The 20,163-nt window shown below is 45.3% G+C and overlaps 1 protein-coding gene across 1 annotated transcript; it reads right to left on the bottom strand.

Moving 5' to 3' along the window:
• Positions 1-246: 246 nt before the first annotated feature.
• Positions 247-19,595, bottom strand: EMP1 (epithelial membrane protein 1). Its single transcript, XM_008073579.2, has 5 exons — positions 19,242-19,595; positions 4,077-4,190; positions 1,511-1,607; positions 1,264-1,404; positions 247-521 (listed from the first exon to the last, which is right to left on the bottom strand). The coding sequence occupies exons 2-5, from the start codon at positions 4,152-4,154 to the stop codon at positions 355-357; spliced, it is 483 nt and encodes a 160-aa protein (XP_008071770.1). The 5' UTR covers positions 4,155-4,190; positions 19,242-19,595; the 3' UTR covers positions 247-354.
• Positions 19,596-20,163: the final 568 nt, after the last annotated feature.

Below are 20,163 nucleotides of genomic sequence, written 5' to 3'. Positions count from 1 at the left end.
GTGCATGACCAGAATCCACCTTCAGAAGTGCCGCCAGTGGTGTGGCAGCTGACAGGGTCCCAAGCAGTGTGTGTCACTGAGAACAGCTGGAGACCACGTCTGGTGACTGGAGAGAGGCTCTCTCTCTGGCCAGCATCCAAGTACTAGCAACTACTTCCTCCCAAGGGTAGGGGCCTGGCAGTAGAGAATCTCCCCAGCAAGGGTTTGGGTTTTGGCCTCTCCCCACTCCCTTCCCCCTTCCCCGCCCCACTCCCCATCTTGGTTTTTCCTCCCAGCACAGCAAATTCCACTTCCCTCCCAAATTCAATAGCTTCCTCCTCCCCACCCCCCAGATCCCCCTGAACTCGTTCAGCCCTATTTCTTCCTCAAGACCAGATAGAGAATGCCGATGATGAAGCAGAAGCAGAAGCAGATCCAGGTCAGGATGAAGCAATAGCCATGGTGACTCTCCGGGTAATAGGTGTCTTGACCACTGGCATAATGATGAGTGTAGACGGATGCCCCAACCATAATGCACAGCCCTGCGAGGGGAGAGGGGGAAGAGGAGGGGGAAGATGTGCACATTTTTTTGATAGTAAAATCAAGAAAAAGTTTTTATAATTTAAAAAAGACCCTATTTCCCTCATTAGCAACGGGAAAATGAGTTCTGGTTGTTTTGTCCTTAGCCAGTAGTTCTGTTGATCTGCCCTGGACTACCCTTGGACAAAACTTGGTGGTTGTGTTAAAAAATTGGAGGTGTCTGGACTCTCATCTCTGCACTGGCTTGTGTGGCTGCAAGTGTGAAGTAAAACGCAAAACATTATGCCTGCCATCCAGCTGTCTTGACTAGACCCCAGCATGTCTAGGCAGGCCATTCAGGGAAGCAAAAAAACATGACCTTCCACCAAACGGAGTGTATTAATAGGGGAAGAATGACATGAGAATGCAAATCGCATGCATCACCTGCATTGTGGGAGTGGTGTCATCTGTCCAAAGACCCCCACCTTCCGTCCCTCTTCATGGGTCTTGTATATACAAGCTACTGACAGTAGGCCCTGCCACTGGTAGCTGCCCAGGAGCACTGGTTCTAAACTATGATGCAGAGGAGGGTTCTTAATCCAAGCAGTCATCTAAGGTTCTCCATAAGAAAACAAACAACCAAAGGAGAACATCGTACAAGGCAGTTTCACCAAGCCATCTGCTGGTCTTTTTCAAGTCACCAGGAGCATGGGTGGCAAAACCGACCTAAAAGCCCAAACTGGAGTCTGCCCCTGAGATACTCACAGCACACCAGCATGGTGGCCCCTGAGAGGAAGAACCGGTTTCCCTTCTCCATGGTGAAGAGCTGGAACACGAAGACCACAAGGGAGAAGACGGAGAAGATGATGGAGAGGATCATGAAGGCCTGTACTGACTTGAGAGCATCTGTGGACACAGGGTGAGGAGAGCAAGGGCATCAGACCACCTGAGGGGCTGGACATTTCCCTGGCCGCACCCACTGTCAGCACTAGATCAATGTCTTTGAACATACCTTCATTGGCATATGATGGGGCATAATCGCAGCTACCACGGGTACAGTTTTTCCAAAGACCTACTGATGCGTCTGCAACACTTGAAACCACCCAGACCTGAAGACAGAAGGAAAGAAAATAGATGATTAAACATAGATCCTCTGCTTTAAAAGGAAAATAACAAATCAACTTGCATTAGGACCAAATCATAATCAAGACACTCTGTTTAGCTGATTCAAACTGTAGTCACAAAAGCCCAAGTAGTAAGAGAAAGAAGAATATGAAACCCAGAAAGAAATCATCTAGCCTCTTCGAACTTCATATTCTTCATGACTTTAAAAAATGGAAGGAATTCGACCATAGAGGCTTATAATTCTAAGGTTTTAAGCCAGATGCAGTGGCTCACGCCTGTAATCCCAACAACTCTGTGAGGTGGCGGTGAAAGGATTTTTTTGAGACCAGCCTGGACAACTTGGTGAGACTTCATCTCTACAACAAATCAAAAAATTAGCTGGACATGGTGGTGTGTACCTAAAATTCCAGCTACTTGGAAGACTGAGACAGAAAGACCAAGGCTGCGTTGGCTATGAGTGTGCCACTGCACTCTAGCCTGAGTGACAGAGTGAGTCTCCAACTCAAAAAATACAATACAATACAATAAAATGAAACAAAATTTGAAGTTTTAAAGAAACCGTACTCTGGATGAGGAAATTGGTTTTAAGTATGTGAAATTCATACATTCTGTCAAGATTGCTCCATTTAAGGCTCTGCTAACAAGGAAATAAAAAGTGAAGGGAAAATGTCTAACTGGAGACAATTAAGATGCCAGGCACAGTGGTTTATACCTGTAATCCCAGCACTTTGGGAGACCAAGGCAGGAGGATTCCTTGAGGCCAGGAGTTTGAGACCAGCTGGGACAAGAGGCCCCCATCTCAACAAGTAAGTTTAAAAATTAGCTGGGTGTGGTAGCACATGCCTGTAGTTCCCAGCTGCTCAGGAGGCTGAGGCAGAAAGATTGCCTGAGCCCAGGAGCTATGAGTTATGATCGTACCACCACACTCCAGCCTGGGCCATAGAGACCCACGCAGCTAGGAAGGAAGGAAGGGAGGGAGGAAGGGAGGGAGGGAAGGAGGTTGGGAAAATAGCAGAGTCTGGGGCCACTTTCACCTCAACAGAAGGATCAAGTTTGTCACAAAATGCAAAGTAATCTCATGTAATAGTAAAACAGTACAGCAAGAGTTTTCCTGTGGGGACAAGTGCAAGTGTAAGAGTGACCTGAGTGATGGAGTGAGTCTCCAACTCAAAAAATACAATACAATACAATACAATGAAACAAAATTTGAAGTTTTAAGAAACCGTACTCTGGAGGAGGAAATTGGTTTTAAGTATGTGAAATTCCCCCAGGCTCACCATGGTGCCAGCATCCCTTCTTGCCTGGCCCAAGAAAAACAATTTTCCTTCTGGAATAGAAAACAAATGCAGGATCCTGCCTATACACACACACATGCACACACTAGAAAGACAAGGCCAAGGGCATGCGATCACCTGCCGTTTATTCAATAAACAACTGTGTTTGATAATCCACAGATATGCAACACTTTTGGCACCCATTAATACACTTTGAAAAGGTGTATCAGAATTATTCGGAGGAGTTGGCATATAGAATGGCTGAATTTCGAAACCTGGAGGAGGCGGTATGGGCGGGGATTGTGTCTTATCACTGTTATGCTTAAATTAGCCTTTCTTGTAATCATACCCACCAATGTTTGCAAGGTTTTTCTATCTAAACTTTAAAACCCGTTATCCTTTACCTGTAATAGGGACCCAAACAGATTCTGGAACCATTGATTGCCTGCCTAGTGATTGGGGGCCTTGATTTTTAAGTCCAAAGAGCTATCTTTTGTTTTTGTTTTTTGTTTTTGTTTTCTGAGAAAAGCATAATAAAAGTAAATTGGGCACCATAAACTACCACTAGAGGTCAGAGTAGCCCAAGGTTCAAAGAGAAAGGACTATCATTATTGCCATGTATTTTTTTTACTGTTCAATCTGATTGAGTTCATTCAGTGGCACGGGGTTAATCTTGCAAAATTCTGCTTTCCCGTGCTACTCTCCACTCATAACTTGAAATTGTTAGTCTGGCAATCAAAGCCTCTCATCCTATCACTCCTATTTATCTTTCTCATCAAGCTTCCCAGAAGGAGGGAAAGTTCTACTCCAGCCACCTGGGTTTCCCGGTAATCTGACGACCAAATCTTTTTTCGATAAGTGCACCTTGCCTGGTAATCTCACCTGGAACGCATCCCTTTACAGGTTCTTTCCTCTGTCCACCTTTGGCTAAGAAAAACCTCATCTTCTACCAGTCCTCCAAGGTCACCTCAAGCCCACTCTCCACCCCAAAGAGACTGAAGAAGCCACGCCATATCCTCCAACCTTTCCATGTTTGAAGTGCAAGTGTGTGTTTTTCTCCACAACTAAGGTATAAATTCACAAAGGGCAAGGATTGTGGCTTACACTTCTTTTGTAGCACTTGATGTCAATATTCAAATGATTTCTAAATGAACGAATGAATAAAAGAACATTACTCACATTGGCAATGGTGGAAACAAACAGCATAATAACAGTGGCAATGTGGACCACAAAGATACCAGCCAGTAAGACCAACATCTTGATTTTTTTGGTAACTTGTAAGCGAAGAGATTTCTGAAAAGAAAAAACAAAGGGACAAAAAAGGTTATTGTCAGATTTAATAAGACAGCTCAGCAATCTGCCAAAATGGGAACGAGTTGCAATAAAAACCATGACAATTTCATCATAAGTTCCTGAAAACACCCTGTTAACCTGGTTCTGATAAGCCAAAGTGCCTATTCACCTATTTACATATATCTAATTTTAAACATAATTCTATTTCTTCTCAGATATTTACATACTCGTTTCTGTAACAGCCTATTTCAAAAGAATAACATTTTTATGATAACTTATTGTTTTCGTTTGCTTATTTTTTAGTAGCAAAGAGGAGGACTTTAATTTTTTTTTAATAGGGATGAGGTTTCCCTATGTTGCCTAAGCTGGTCTTGAACTCCTGGCCTCGATGATCCTCTCATCTTGGCCTCTCAATGTGCTGGGATTATAGGCAGGAGCCACCACACTTGGGCAGAATTTTGATTTTTAAAGGGCCTTTGTCATATAAAATTCCATTTTCCACTGGGGAAGTGTCCATGCTTCCATCAAAGTGCTCATCCAGCAATTGTAATAGAAGTTAGGGCCTTCTGCAGAATAGAAGCTATTGCTCAATGCCCATGTACTGAATAAGCTACTAATTTGATCCCGGGTGAGATATAAAATGTGAGAGGCACAACTTCTATTATTATAATGCTGTTTGCTTTTCAATAATTATAATAGCCTAATTATAGTTTAATGGTTTGCTCACCTACTGATTGAACACTTCAGATTAGTATTACCACACCTGAGCCTTTGGTCCTCTGTGTACCTCGTGATAGGCTAACTTGGGTCTGGAGTACAGAGTTATAGTTCCCACAACTAATGTGACAGTTTCTGGGGCCTTTGAACATGTGCAGCTTAAGATAACCACCAAATGTGCCTTATCCTTGTGCACAAATTCCAATCCTTCGGGACTCAGTACAAAAGACAGGCAGATACATAAATCACAGGGCAGCAGGACTGGAAACTAATATCGATTAAGAATGTGCATGGATACACAAAAGCTTTCAGCCATAATCTCAGCAGAGTAGAAGGGAGTCCACTGATCATAAAGCCTAGAAAACAAAGGAAGTGTGAAGGATGCACGTGGGGGAGGCTGCTCTGATTTATGTCAGCTGCAGGAGTGCTTTGTCACACCCAAGACAGTCACCATGCAGCCACGCAGGCTCAGAGGGACATCAGAAGAAAAGCGCTTGAGGTAATTCACACCTGGCAGAATGGATGTGCATGTGCGCATGCCCCCACTGTGGGAGGCACATCCGGCAATTGTTCCACTTCTCTTGCTCTCTCCACCTAATTTAATTGATGCTTTGAGTATGCTTGAGCCACTTTCCTGCCACACCAAGTATTTATTAGAGAGCACGGATACTATCATCGCAACACTTCAGGTGCCTGTTATCTCCTCTCGCTTCCCTCAGCAGGCACTCAAAATCTAGAATGATTCAGTGTACACTGGGTGCCTTGCTCTCTGCAGGCAAGAAAGGAGAGGTAGATGCTGGCTTCCACCATCCACCCTGACCCTCTCCAACAACCCCTTCCCAATCTGGACACTTCCCTCCAACCCAGGCTGTTTTTTCAGGAATGTGTCCAATTTAACTGTGAATGCAGCCTTCCCAGGAGACAGCGTGGAGCTTTCGTGTCTGCTATTAATAATCTCCCCACACATTCAAATGCACACCTCCACAGTTTTCTGTTTGATTTTAATGCACAGTGAAAAGAGGTTTGCTTAATCAGATAGAGGTTGAGTTTGAAACATATACAGTTATTTGACCACACAGTCTCAGTTTCCTCACGTATAAAGTGGAGGTTGCAATGTCAATTGTAAAGAGAAGTGTGGGAATTAAATCGGATTATATATGTAAAACACCTAGCATAGAATCTGGTACATGGCAGGGACTAATAATGGGGTTGTTTTGACTGATGTTATTATTATTACTTTATTTATAAATCAAGTCGAGTAGCTGTTGGCAACCCAACCCAATCATTTCATCACTAGGCTGTCCCTTGTTAAGGGTCAGTAATAAGATATCTATTATCTGGTTCACGAAGCAGTGTGTATAAAATCATTTTGGTCCTCTTAGAAACTGTAATTTTGTCTAACCCTTGCCCCTTGATTAGAGAGACCACTAAGAACCCACCCTCAGGAATGAGAAAGTTTATGCTCTCAGCCCCCACCCTTCTGACACCCCTAAGATTCACACCTCACCAGACCCTGATCTCCTCTGCCCTTAGGGGGACAGGAATAGGCTGATTGTTGGGGATTACAAATGTTATGTAACTGAAACAAGTACTAATGTGTAATCGTCCTTGGGCTCTTTACATGATTTTCTTATTCCTTTTGCTTCTAATTTACAAACATCCTTATCCTAATAGTGGGAAGTAGTGGAGAGGCCAGGAATAGAATATGATACACCACGTGAGGCCACTTAAATCAGTCGCAGAAAACACTGAGTTCCCTTCCTGACAGGCTGTTGGGAATTCAACAGCATTTTTTCTTCCTGGACTGCTCTGTAACCCTCTTTCCAAAAAAAAAAAAAAAAAACCAACTTATTTTTCTACCCATTACTCTTCTTCATAGAACTCTTCTGGGTCTTTTCCAATTGCTTTCAGCTTTCAGTCTTTTTTTTTTTTTTTTTTGAGTCAGCATCTCACTCTGTCACCTAGGCTGGAGTGCAGTGGCACAATCACAGCTCACTGCAGCCTGGACCTCCTGGGCTCAGGCACTCCTTCCACCTCAGCCTCCCAAGTAGCTGGGACTATAGGTGCACACCACCATGCCCAGCTAATTTCATTTATTATTATCATTGCTTTTTTTAGAGACGAGTTCTCAATAAGTTGCCCAGGCTGGTCTCGAACTCCGCCTCAGCTTCCCAAAGTGCTAGGATTGCAGGCATTAGCCACTACACCCGGCCTTACGCGGTAGCCCTCTAAAGTGGAGTCTGACTTCCTCCTCCACGCACACTCTCCATTTCCATGACCCCTCCCAGGTCCCTCCACCTCAGCTGGCCAGCCATGCATCCCAGCCCTGAGGCGTGCAACTTCCTGGCCCCTGGATCCACCAGATCATTACTCCCTGTCCACTGCCGGTTGGAGGAGTGGATGGGGAATCAAGCAAAGAAGCAACTCTCGTTTATCTTAGATTTTTGCGATTGTGCTGTGTCTATTTACCATGGAAAGGGGCAAAATGTCTTGGAACGGCCAGTGCTCTTATTTTTTTTTTTTTGAGTTGGAGTCTCACTCTGTCGCCCAGACTGGAGTGCAGTGGCCGCTCCCGGCCACCGCAGCCTCGACCTGCCGGGCTCCGGCGATCCTTCCGCCTCAGCCTTCCGAGTAGCCGGAATTACAGGAGCGCGCTACCACACCCAGCTGATTTTTTGATTTATTGTAGAGATGAAGTCTCGCTGCCCAGGCGGGTCTCGAACCCGCGGGCTCAGGCCAGTGCTCTTATTGTACAAAACACACAATTCCCTCCGCTTTTAGCTGCTGTATCCAAACAGAAGGGGCTGTTTCGCTGAAGCTATGGCATAAAACATGTAACGCCTCCATCTTCCCACCACCCCAAGTTTGTCGGGTTTTATTAGTGTGATCCATTGTCAGCTTAGAGGGATTTCCATAATGTTCAGTGGCCTTCCCCCAAGACATTCAAAAACAGAATAACTACCTTCTTAAATTTCTGAGTTGAGTCATTCCTTAGTGACCCAATTTCTATACTGTACTGAAGAGACCCCCTTGCCCTCCCCTTTACTCCAAAGAAACCCTCAGTCTAGGAGGAAGAAATTATTGAGGTCCTCATGGAAACCCATTGGTGCTGTGTCTGGTGAATGCCTGGGAGCGTATCATGGCAGAGTAGAATAACAGAAGATCCCATGCTCTTGAGACTTCCACCTACCCATTATTTGCAGTGAAGCTGGTGGGGAGACCCATTCCCTGCCCCACTATGTATCTTGCTTCATACAAAGGCACCACATAAAGACTATTTCTGAGCACTTACATCATTAGAAGTATTGGCTGCTACACTTTCTTTCTTAGCAGTATGTTTCACTAAAATAACAATAGACTTCCCCCTCACACTTCTCTGAAATGCTGTGTGTGGCACTCTCTCACGGAAAGCATGCCCCTCATCCTAGCTGGGCAGCTCAAAGCAGGAAGCAGAGAATAACAGCCCTGTAATTCTGAATACTCCGGAGCAAGACCTGCTTCTTCCAGAGCATTTGGTGCACTGGGCAGTCCCAACGTTTGTGGTTGGTTGTTGAAAACTTTCACAACAACAGGGCTTATTTGTGATGCTTAGACGCCACAATCTAGGCCACCAGAGCCAGTATATTCATCGTGTTCTTAAAGGGTGGGTCATCCACTGACTTCTATGTGGGATGCCAGGGACACAATTCTGCAGCCACCACTGTGAGCTAAGGATCATCCTCTTTAGGCTCACCAACCCTGCATTCTTGACACAGGGGTGGTCAAGGGCTGGGTGGGACACAGAGAACGGTAGAGGAGACATAAATGTTGCCTCTAGAGAGAAGTGATTCTTAAGAGAAACAGAAATTAACCCTTTGGAGCCACACATGGGTCTCTGATATCCCTTTTCTGTTCTTCTTTCTGCCCTAACAGGCCTAAAGTTCTCTTTTTACAGCCGCCATCTTTTGTTTCTGACACTGTTCCTCTTTTTCTTCCCACATGGCCCAGACCACGCTACAGCGGCATTCTCCTCGTGCTTCTTTCTCTAATGCAAGCCCCACAACCCCTGACCATTCTGTATTTGGATTAAGTTCTTAGCTAATAGAAAATGTATTATAGTTAGTGGAAATAACCCTGAGAATTACAACTGGCGACTGTAGCCATAAAGAACTAATGTAGGGGAGGGGAGAAATAGGGATAACCACCCTCTCTAGTTGTCTCCACCTATTTAAATCTTTATTGGCTTCTTGCCTGTCTCTTACACCACCTACACACACACGAAATGAAAGACTGAAGGAAGATAGCCCCGAGACTGCCTTGCCTTGCCTGTTTGCCTTTGTTCAGGTAGCCTAGCATGTTTAGGGTGCTCTGACCAATGAGAAATCCATCAGGCCCTGTGGGAGCCTTTCCTTTTCTGCTGGGCTACTAATTCTGCAGAGGCTTTGAGAATCATTGACTTCTGAAGACCCATAGGGAGATTCAGCTGTGCATAATTTGGCTCCATGATTGCTAAGCTGGGGGTCAGATAACCTCTTCCTGTGGTAGAATCGGTGTGTTTATGGAACTGCCACAGGAATCTGAAGGAAACCATTCCTTAAGGGTGGGCTAAGGCATAATTGGGAGCAATACAACAGAATAGAGCAACCCAAAACCCATTTCTCCAGCCACGGAAGTGGCGAAAATCCTGGGGCTTGAGTCACTGAAGAAATAGCCTGACCCTGGGGGCCCAGAAACCAGGGTCTGGGATGACATGAACATCGGGGAAGTCTCCAGGGCTCCAATATCCATGATTCATTTGTGAGTGGGTGGGATTGTCCCAGATGAAAGGCAGGGTGGAGACCTTCTCCACAGAGGGCACAAGAGGGCTTTCTGACAGCCTATAGGTGGCTCTGGCTGGCCAACTGAAGCCAATTTCAACATTTCTCTGGTAGCCTAATACGACTCAGGCTTTTCTGAGAAACAGACAGAAACAATGGTCAGTTGCCAAATTCCTCCCTCTCAACCCAGTTTCGTTGCTCTAAACATCACAGTCCTGTCTTGAGTTTCTATCTCCAATATTCATCTCACATCCACTCCTTTCTACTCATGTTGTAGAAACTGTCTACTCATGTTGTTTCACTGTCTAGCTCAGGTCCTACCCTGGACCATGGCATCAGCCTCACCCACGACCGTCTCCCTGAATTCTTCCCCTCTCCAAGATCCTCTATACGGCCATTAGATTATCTGACCATGGCACTCCCCTGCTCAAAATCCTCCAACCCCCTCCACCACCACTACCACTACCAAGCAGAAAAGAGACTCCAAACACCTCATGCTGGCCCTTGCAATCCTAGGAACGTTGGCTTCCAAAAATAAAAGCTCTACTTTTGTGTTCTTCCTCTATAACTACTGCTCAAATTCTTCTCAACCAAGCTAAAATCCTGCCCCTTCTAAGAAGCCTTCTCAGATGCAAAGGTCAGAAGTAGTCTTTTTCCTTCTTTTATGTTATAGCTCTTATATAGCCCTTTATTAAAACTACTAATGACAGCCTCCCTGCTAACAGAGCTATTTATGAATGTGTTTGGCTCTCCCATCCTTAAGATGTTAAGTCACTAAAGGGAGAGTCTTGTCTATAACAGGTACCAAATAATATCTGTTCAACGAACCAATAATGAGTTAAGGATGGCGATACTTTCTTCTCTATGGAAAAATAATCAATGTCAAAATGACTGAAGACTTCATAATAAACAGAATTCTAGAGGGAAAATGTTTCCCTTTTTTTGCATACTTGAACTTTAGTCCTTTATTATTTTTCAGAAATTATTTAATACTTCACTGCAACTACATATTGAGCATCTCATTATATGCAAACTTTGTTATATATTTCCATACAAATGTCCATGTAAATATATGACTATTTCCTGAGTACCTTCGGCATATGAATATACAAGGTATATATGTGTGTGTTGCCTTTTGTTCAAGAGGAAATAAGTGAATGCACATAAAATATCTTAAATTTCTAAACACTAATTTGTCTGCAGATTTAACTTTTCTATCTACATTTTTGAGTTATAGAATCTCTGGACTATAGGGGATCTTTAAAATTTATTTCCAACTCATGAAACTCATCTACAAATCTATGCCAAGGCTCTATCTAAATCATGCTTTAACTCCTCTAGTCAGGGGATGCTATCTACAAAGACACCACCCCCTCCATTAGAAAGAGCGTTCTGACAGTGCATCTAAGTGTGCTCTTGGCAACAGCCACCACTAATTTTAGTTCAGCCCGTGAGGCTACCCGACTAGACTAATGCTTCCTCTTTCTAACACAGTTCCTTTTGCTGCAGAACTGCCAGGTTATCAGAGAATTCACCAGAGGACCTCACCTTAGATCCCCAAATCTCAGTCAAGTCAGAACACAGTCCTGAGATTACGGCTAGACACTCCTCTGCCTTTTCGTGGGCTGATCTTTTTCTGACATTGAAGTTCTCATCTCTTTCTGGGTAATAGTAAACTTTGACAAAAGCCTCCTCGTATCATCTGACCAAAGACGTGTCGCTTCCTCCAAGGCACGAGAAGAGATGAGAGACAAGGCTGCTCCTGGTCATCTGACCTCTGTGAGTCAGCCTGTCCCTAAGCCACCTCCCTCAATGTGGCACCCGAAATGGCAGCTGCCTCTTCTTCCTAAGGACACGTGCAGGGTGGCACCGAAGCCATTCTACCCTCGGCACATCGGGAGCATTTTATTTTTGTTCGTTTAGTTTTGATGTGTTTGTTTCCCACTGAAGATCATTTTGGTTGGCAAAAATGGATGTCCATGGAACACAAAAACAGAAAAGGAAATACTCCCTTCTGGGAGTAGCCATAGAGGATGTATCTGGGGGAGGAAAAGACTGAGATTAACACACTGAGTGGATGAGATCTTGGATGAGCTCTTCTGGCCATTGTTATTGTTGTTTTATGTCAAATGTACTTTTCCATTCTCAATATTGTTTTTACAGAGGGGTAGGAAAGGAGGGCATTAAAGTTTCCGTGGGAAACAAGGGGAGAAAAAGGGTCCTAAGGGACCACTTCCTCCTGCCTCTGGATATCTGGTGTTTGGTGTGGAAGGAAAGAACCCCAGGTTGCCCCTCACTCTGCATATCACACTAGGGCCCAATGTTTTAAATACGGGGCAGTTTTTATGACAAGGAGAAATATCACCAATCAAGCAACAAAAGTAACAGGGACCTGCATGCTTCAGGGGAAAAGCTGTTTCATTTTCCCTAATGTGGGCTGTCATAAATGGGGATTATTATTTTTTTTTAAAGTCATGTTTATCTGGCGCTGGTATAGATTAGTACAGACTCACATAGGGATGAGGAACTGTGGGCTGGGGAAAGGGGGGGACAAGGCACATTATGAGAGAATGAGACAGAGAGGGAGGGAGGACCTACTGGAGAACAAGATTCTCATTAAAATGCTGCCCCTGACCAATTGCTGACTTTGGAAAAATCATATAACCTCACTGGTCAGTGGCTTCTAGAGTAAAGAGTGGGACCAAGGAGGGGTTGTTGACTCTAATCCTGGCTCCACCACGCCTTAACTGTGGCCCATAGAACTCACAGATTAGTGTGAGGACTGAAGGTCCGTGCTGACCCAGAGCTATGCCTATTCTTTGTGTAAAATGAAAGGCTTGAGGTTTGGGTCAGGGAAATGGGCTTTGAGTTTCTCTGGCAGAATCTGAGGACCAGCAACCATGCTAAAGGCAAACAAGCAGCATGGATATTGTTTTTGCAAATGCGGCCAAGGAGAATCTGAATCAATCAATCAATCTCTCTCTCTCTCTCTCTCTCTCTCTCTCTCTCTCTCTCTCTCTCTCTCACACACACACACACACACACACACACACACACACACACACACACTTCCACTTGTGCTCCTTCGTGTCCAGGCATCTGCAAAGACTGAGGCCGGAGACCTGGGCTGTGAAGCAGAGCCCAGGCCACCACGCCCCCAGACTGCAGCTGGTCAAGTGATAGCGCGATGTCCCCTGGGTGAGGACGGAAGCTTCAGTGGCCTTCTGCTTCTGACAAAGGAGGAGTCTTCTGGCAGCCAGAATGTCTTCAAGGGAGAGGTTGCCAAGATAATAACTAGGGTTTGAGAGGAAAATCGAGGTGTGGCCGGGCCCCAGAGGCGCTTGGGCGGGCCCAACAGTAGATGGCGGCAACATGCTTCAACCAGCAAAGCTGCAGTCTCAGGAAGGCGGCAGGCGGGCTGGGAGGGAGGGCAGGCCGCTCAGCCAGAGGCACCCCAGACCCGTTGGGTGGGCTACGTGCTTCGCTTCTGTTTTCCAGGGCAATGTATTCTTTAGAGGTTTAGAATTGAGGTCCAGCCCCTTGGCAAAGGAAACTCATATCCCCAAAGGTAAAATAGAATCAGAATGGATGCCACCATCTCACGTTCTTCAAGCCAGAGCTTTTTCACTCCAGCTTGATTTTCTCCCTCCTTTTTTTTTTTAAAGTCAGAGTCTCACTCTGTCGCCCAGGTTGGAGTGCAGTGGCATGCTCTCGACTACCGCAGTCTCAACCTGCTAAGCTCCGGTGTTCCTTCTGCCTCAGCCTTCCAAGTAGCCGGAACTACAGGCATACACGCTACCATGACCAGCTAATTTTTTTGATATATTATAGAGACGAAGTCTCACCACGTTGCCCAGGCTGGTCTTGAACCCCTGGGCTCAAGCAATCCTCTCTCCTCGGCCTCTCCTATATTTTGGCTTAGGGTTTGGCACAAGTTCTAGAATTTCTATCAGATCTACTCTTCTCTCTGTTCCTCCCACCATCTCCGAGTTCAGCAGAGAATCAGCACAGACCCTCAAAGACAGTGCCAATGGTAAAAACAAAGGGTCTTTCAAAGGTCACTGCCTCTTCCTGTCATACTGCTGAGAAGTCCTATCCAGCAGCGCCAGCCCTGCCTGGCCACCACAGTTGACATCCCCGCACACTCTGCAATGAACCTCTAACTCAGTCCTGGGCCCCACCCTTAGCACAGGAGTTCCCTCCCTGCCCAAACATATCTTTCAGCAAAGAGAAGCTTCAGGTCTCAGCCTCAGAACTCTTTCATGAGATCAGTGTGGACACACCGGCTTGCCCAGAACTAGTTGTTCCAGAGTAGCAAGCATTGCTCCGATTCTGTTTCTTCAGAGTCTTTGGTTATTTGGAATGAGAAGTCGAAGGATCAAGGACCTCATTTTGCATTCAGCTCTGATCTGATCTTTTTTTTTTTTTCCTAGTCAGAGTCTCACTGTCATCCAGGCTGGAGTGCAGCGACACGATCATGGCTCACCACAGCTTTGACCTCCTGGACTCAAGCGATCCTTCTGCCTCAGTCTCCCGAGTAGCTGGGACTACAGGCATGTGCCACCACACTCAGCTAATATTTTGATTTTTTTTGTAAAGACGAGGTCTCGCCATGTTGCCTGGGCTGGTCTCAGACTCCTGGGTTCAGGCAATCTTCTTGCCTTGGTCTCCCAAAGTACTGGGATTACAGGTGTGAGCCACCATGCCCAGCCGGACATGACATTTTGAAGGAGGGGAACTTGGGGGCAGTCCTTGCCTTGTTGGAACACTTAAATGGAAACTCAAAAGATACCAAGAATGTATTGACAATACCAAAAAAATCAGATGTAGCCGTAGAAACAAGATATTTCACAAAGGACAAAGAGCAGAATTTTGACCTAAGGACTGTTCAGAAACACTGAGAGTAGATGGTCCCCAAGTAAGAGTGGAAGAATTGAGAGAAGCATCCTTGCCACTTCTTCATTGCTCTTTTCCCTTCTCCCTGTCTCTCCCTATCCACTTAGCTCTTTCTCCCCCTTCCAAGTCTGTCTTTTAGTCTGTCTCCTCCTCAACACGGGAGTCTGAGGAAACAGTCCCACTTGCTCTCCCTCCCTGTCCTCCTGGAAACTTCCTTTCCTCCTGTCAAATTGTTCCACATTGGTTCCCATTCACACCTGTTTGCTGCACCCTCACGCTGCAGGGTCTTACTCCTTGAGAATAGGGTGGAGCTTCTTTCCCGGGCTTCTTTCCCGGGACCAGCTCAGTTTCTTCCTGAGCCCAGTTGCATTCCTGGTGAATCCCTTACCACTGTCAATGTCTTAACAACTCAGATAGCCTGTCCCTCCTCATCTGAGCTGGCACCCTTTACGTTTAATTAGTCAAATCTCTTCCTTTTCTTCCAGGTGCTGGGTGAATTCCCATGGCTGTCTGACGGTAAGCCCAGTGAACACCAGACCTAAGTAATCTGAGTGGATGGGAAGAGGAAGCTGCCTGGGTCCTCAAGGCCCCTAGGATCAAGAATCCTTTGCAAAATGCTCATTTCAAGGCAACATGTTGCTCTGCTTCACTTTTCTATCAGTTTTTATGGATTAAACTAGCTATTAGTGTGAGCCCAAGGGGTTTCTCAAAATAGGAATGGTAGGATCTTAGAATTTCAGAGTCACGGGGAGTCTGAAAGGACCGCCAAGTTCAACTTCCTCAAGCGAGAAAACAAGTGACTTGCTAGTAGTCACAGAGGCAAGACAAGACCACTGGCCGTCTGTCTTTCTTTTCAGCCATCTCACATCTACTCCAGGATTCTTGCCACAGTTTCAACCGGTGCCAAAAGGGTTTTCTATTTTAACTACTTTGTTTAAAGAAAGAATTTAAGAAACAGGCTCAGGAAATACAAAAACTGCCACAGCCACATAAGGCCAAGAGCATGAACAGCAGAGGAGTCCATTTTATTCCAGAAAAATGCCATTTCCACCACAGGAAATAAAATATTGACTCAAATATCTCACTAAAAAGGAAGAGAGAAGAAGCAGCAATCCCTGCAAGTGCTTGTGTTTTTATGCTTCAATATCAGTGAATCTCCCAGGTAAATTAAGGGAATTGGTTTTACCCAGTCAGGGAACCAGGGACAAAGAGCAGTGTCAGGACATGTGTGTGTTGGGACTGCCGTGTTGGAAATTCAAATAAACCCATAAATGGAACCATATTTGGGCTTTCTTTACTACTGAATAGCAAGTACAGTCCAAAAATTCAAGGTCATCTGGGCAGAACTGGGAAGAGTATTGGAAAATGGAGGCTTATGATCAGAAAATTCCAGTTCTATACCAGTCAAGGGGTTGATACCCAGATTACCAGCCAACAATTAGAGGCCTGTTCCTGTAGTTACCATGACAGATGGTAACAGTGTATAGAGTGGGCTATATGAACTATAGACCAAGTTATGGGACAATCCCTGAAAGACCAAGTTAGAAGCCTATGTTCTGGTGTTGAATTGTTACCTGGTAGTAACAACACTGGATGTGTCCCTCTACATCTGAGAGTCCCAAATGTGTCTGAGGTTTGGTGTTAGGCAGCTGCATATGCATGTGGTGAGTTAAAGAAGGAACCATATTCATGTGTTTAGAAAATAAAATACTTCAGGTTCAAGTCATGTGGGTATGGTTGACTATGTGTATAGTTTCAAAGCTTCAGAAATGCACATTGCTCTTTCTGGGCCTTAGGTGGAAAGAAAGAAGGAAGGAAGAAAGGAAGGAAGGAAGGAAGGAGGGAGGGAGGGAGGGAGGGAAGGAAGGAAGGAAGGAAGGAAACAGAATGCAGTGCAGACCCATCAAGGTATTTATTCTTTAGATATTAAATAAGGGTCAAGTGTTTACAGCATAAGCCGCATTGGGTGGAGCAACAAAAAAACCAGACTAAGACATCTTCTGGGTTGGTTCAAGCCCACAGAACCAGGAAGTTATAGGGAAGCTGATTTTGCTCAATTAAGGAATTCTAACAATTAGAGCTGTCCCACAAAGGATGAGCATGGAGGTGAATGCTGAGGTTCTGAGCTCCATCTGGAAATGTCAAAATCTGTAGGATGGCCATCCGTCCCAGAGGGTGTACAAATTAGATTTCTGCATTGATAGGAGAATGAATGAACTGCTCTCTAAGACCCTTCCCAAATTTAGAATTCTAGGAATGAAATGAAGGGTAGAATGGAACTGATTTGCCGTGTGCCCTTTCCTGTGGCCACTTTTGGGGCATATACCCCACCAGGCTCTGCAGAGGCTATAGAAAAGCAGTCTTGCCTCATCCATAAGCCTTCCTAGGTCTCTGTCTGTGATCTCTCTCTAGTGATCCTGGTGGGTCTGGCACTACCGGAAACCCGTAGAGCTACCCAGAACAAGCCAAGAGGGTCTACATTCCCAGGGTGATCTCCATGAAGCCCAACCACAAGGTTGGGAACTGGATGGGCCTAACCTGGTGTCCAGGGGAGTAAGGAAGGGCTGAGAAAGCCACAGCAAGTCCTTTCTGTGGTATAAGAAGAGATGTCTCTTCTTTCCTCAGTGGTCTGCTCAGTAGTTCTGGGAGGTAGTCAGGTTCTAAGGATGTGATCTGCTCTGGGTTGGCCTTTTGCCAAATCTCAGGACAGTTTAGTACCCACAAACAATGTAAAATCTGGGGAGCCCTCGGAGCAGGGCCCAGGCAGGACATCCTGCAGCCCCTGGCCCCACCCCCGCAGCACTCCACCCTTGCCCCATTCTTCAGAGTCTGGGTGAAACTGCATCTGCCTCTGAGGGTGAGAGGCAGCAGGGGGCGAAATAACCCTCACATTTCATTATTGTCAAAGCTGAAATCCAGAAAATCCCCCATAGCTGAAAGACTCTCCCACTGCTTCTTGGAGGAAGAGCAGAGAGGGGGAATCAGAAGAGTGCTTTTAAAATTGTCCTCAAGCTTCAGAAAATAACATGTAGCACATTTTGTCGAGTATAAAGCTGCTGTATAATGTGAAACGCTCCACAAATAATGCAATTTGTGGTCAGTTACACCCCCAGAATTGTTGGTTTTCTATTTGCTGGCTGGTTAGACAGACACTACTTATTAGTTTTAACATGTACAGAACTAAAAAAAGGTATGTATTATTTTCACAGGATACCATCAGTACTGATTTAATAATGGCTTCCTTAATCCACATCCATGTAATCTGGAAATAATAAACATTTGAAGTAAATGTAGGAGTTCCCTTCATCTGGAAAAGTTCTCTTGTACCTACTTAATCAACTGCCCTGGGGGCAGTTGTACAGGGAGTGTTGCCTGTTCAACCGGGACTGATTACATTCAAATCTTCTCTCCCAACGTACTGCACTTCTGAAGGAAAAGCCTAACTTCGTCAGACAAGCTGAATCCTGTCATTCTCCTTGTCTTGTTTATGTGGGGGGGGGGGGGAAATACACCAGTATCTGTGTTGAAATGAGCCACACCTCGGTAGACACTCAACCAAAATGCTCATCTAATAAAAACAAAAGCTATTAGAAAAAGCACCCTTCTACATTTCTCCAGATTTACTTCCTGATTAGCATGGGTGTTTGCATTTATACAACCACATTTTGGGAAAGAATGGAAAGATAATCGTTTCAAAATAATTTCTGTCTTTCACACAGAAAAATCCACATTCACTTTTTAACATTTTGTTTTATCATTTCTGACATGCCATCTTTTCACTCAGCCTTGACATGTAGCTGTGTCTGGGGTGAAAGCATAAAGCCATTGAACACTTTCTTACAGGAACAGATGAAGTTCCCCTGCCCCACCCTCTCCTCCAAACCCAGCTTCCCTTCTGCCTCCACATCTGGCCAAGAGAAGGCGCATGGAATCCACATCAGCTCCTGCTTCAACCAAATTTCATTTCAAATTTCAACCCCTCCCACATTTTATTTGAAACACCATTTGTTTCTCTCTCTCTGTCTCTAACGGTTTTCCTTAAACAGACCAATTCCCCTCTCCCCATCCTGTGAAGAGAAAAAAAGAATACTTAAATTTAAGCAGAAGTGAATGGACAGGCAAAAGAGCAGAAAAGGCAATGGCAAAAATAAACTGAAAACCAGTTATCCATCCACTATCACCCCCAAAAGCCCAGCAAACAACCAAAAGACAGAGAAACAATTCAAGTCCTGAAGCCACTGGAATTAAAACGGAGGAAACAACATCTGGCAAGTTCCACATGTCAGTTCAAAACTACACAGTGTTTCCTCCATAAAGAAATATCCCGGAGTGTTCCAAAGTCCCTACTCCCTCCACATCTCAGAGCAAGAAAGAACCAGTTAAGGCAAGAACAACTTCAGCCCAGTCTGGCTGATTTCCCGTGACATCTTTTCAAAACACATTTTTCTGAACTTTCTGGAAAAAGTTGTCTCCATATCCACTTTGAGCTAAAAAGTTTCAAGGACTGGCTTCTTAGAGAATCGTAGAAAAATAGTGAAGAGAAAAGAAAGAGCAAAGCTCAAATGAGGTCAGAAAAAGGAGAGCCGTGGAAAGAAAGGACAAAGTTTGCAGAGCGTCCCTACAGCCCTGGGAGCTGTCCTACCTGGAGGGTCCCAGGGACGGTGGCACTCTGAGTGGCAGGCACTGGCGGCAGCCCTGGTCCGCTCTTCTGGAGGTATGTGACCGCACTGAGGGGAGGGACCTGCCTCCCGAGGTTATAAGTTTCCTCTGCTGGTGTGCTGGGGTGTGTGATGGGCGGTTTCTTTTCACTGTGTTTTAAAGGAGTTTCTATGAATCAGTCTGGCTTTAAAAAAAATTTTTTTTGTTGGTAAGCTACGCCCTGCTAAGCTGGCAGTCAGTCAAGAGTGGCTGGGAGTGAGCCATCAATTCAAAGAACGCTGTTGTAGGCTCTCTCTGACTCAGACACACAGACCACAGTGGAAAAAGGAGTGACATTGCTTCAAATGAGTAATAGGAGTCACACAAATAGATCTGTTTACCGAAGCCCATTCCTCCTTACCAAAAAGGAGACTTGGTTACCATGGACATCAGGCAATACACAAGTCTCCAGCTGGGGAGGGGGAGGCAAAGGGTCAGTGCCCTGCTAATGAAACCCTAGCTAATCATCACATGCCTATTCTTCCTCTCCCATGAAATGCATCAGACACTGCTCACTGTCAGGATTTATCAGATTTCTTATTTACTTCCCTGCATGACCCTCGTGCACTGTCCTGGGGTGGCTGTACAGTGAGGTCCTGGAAGCCAAAGGGGACACACCAAGGGTCCTCGTAACCCTGCCCCTGAATGATAGAGCACGGTTCGAACAGCAGGCCATCCTGGACTTTAATTATGCCCTGTTAATGCCCATATGGACTCTCTGCATTTCAGGAGGAAGTCCTCCAGTTAAGAACTTTGCTCTCTGAGCTCCATGTAATCATCACCTGGACCTTGTTCCACAAGTGACTTTCTTGAGCTCAGCCAGCAGCAGAGTCATCACAACGACCTCCCTGCATCACCCCTCTCTC

This window comes from Carlito syrichta, unplaced genomic scaffold (assembly GCF_000164805.1).
Source record: "Carlito syrichta isolate Samal-C Ts95f unplaced genomic scaffold, Tarsius_syrichta-2.0.1 Scaffold315952, whole genome shotgun sequence".
Taxonomy (NCBI): Eukaryota; Metazoa; Chordata; class Mammalia; order Primates; family Tarsiidae; genus Carlito; species Carlito syrichta.
Note: the sequence above shows the minus strand (reverse complement) of the source record. Positions and strands in the feature narration are given on the sequence as shown.

What these genes read in the sequence shown, in the direction of transcription:
- EMP1 (XM_008073579.2), bottom strand. Translation starts at nt 4,154, where the DNA reads ATGTTGGTCTTACTGGCTGGTATCTTTGTGGTCCACATTGCCACTGTT. An exon ending in CCCATCATATGCCAATGAAG is followed by an intron (nt 1,405 to 1,510) that starts GTATGTTCAAAG and finishes CTGTGTCCACAG; the next exon opens with ATGCTCTCAAGTCAGTACAG. An exon ending in GGCCACCATGCTGGTGTGCT is followed by an intron (nt 522 to 1,263) that starts GTGAGTATCTCA and finishes CTCCCCTCGCAG; the next exon opens with GGCTGTGCATTATGGTTGGG.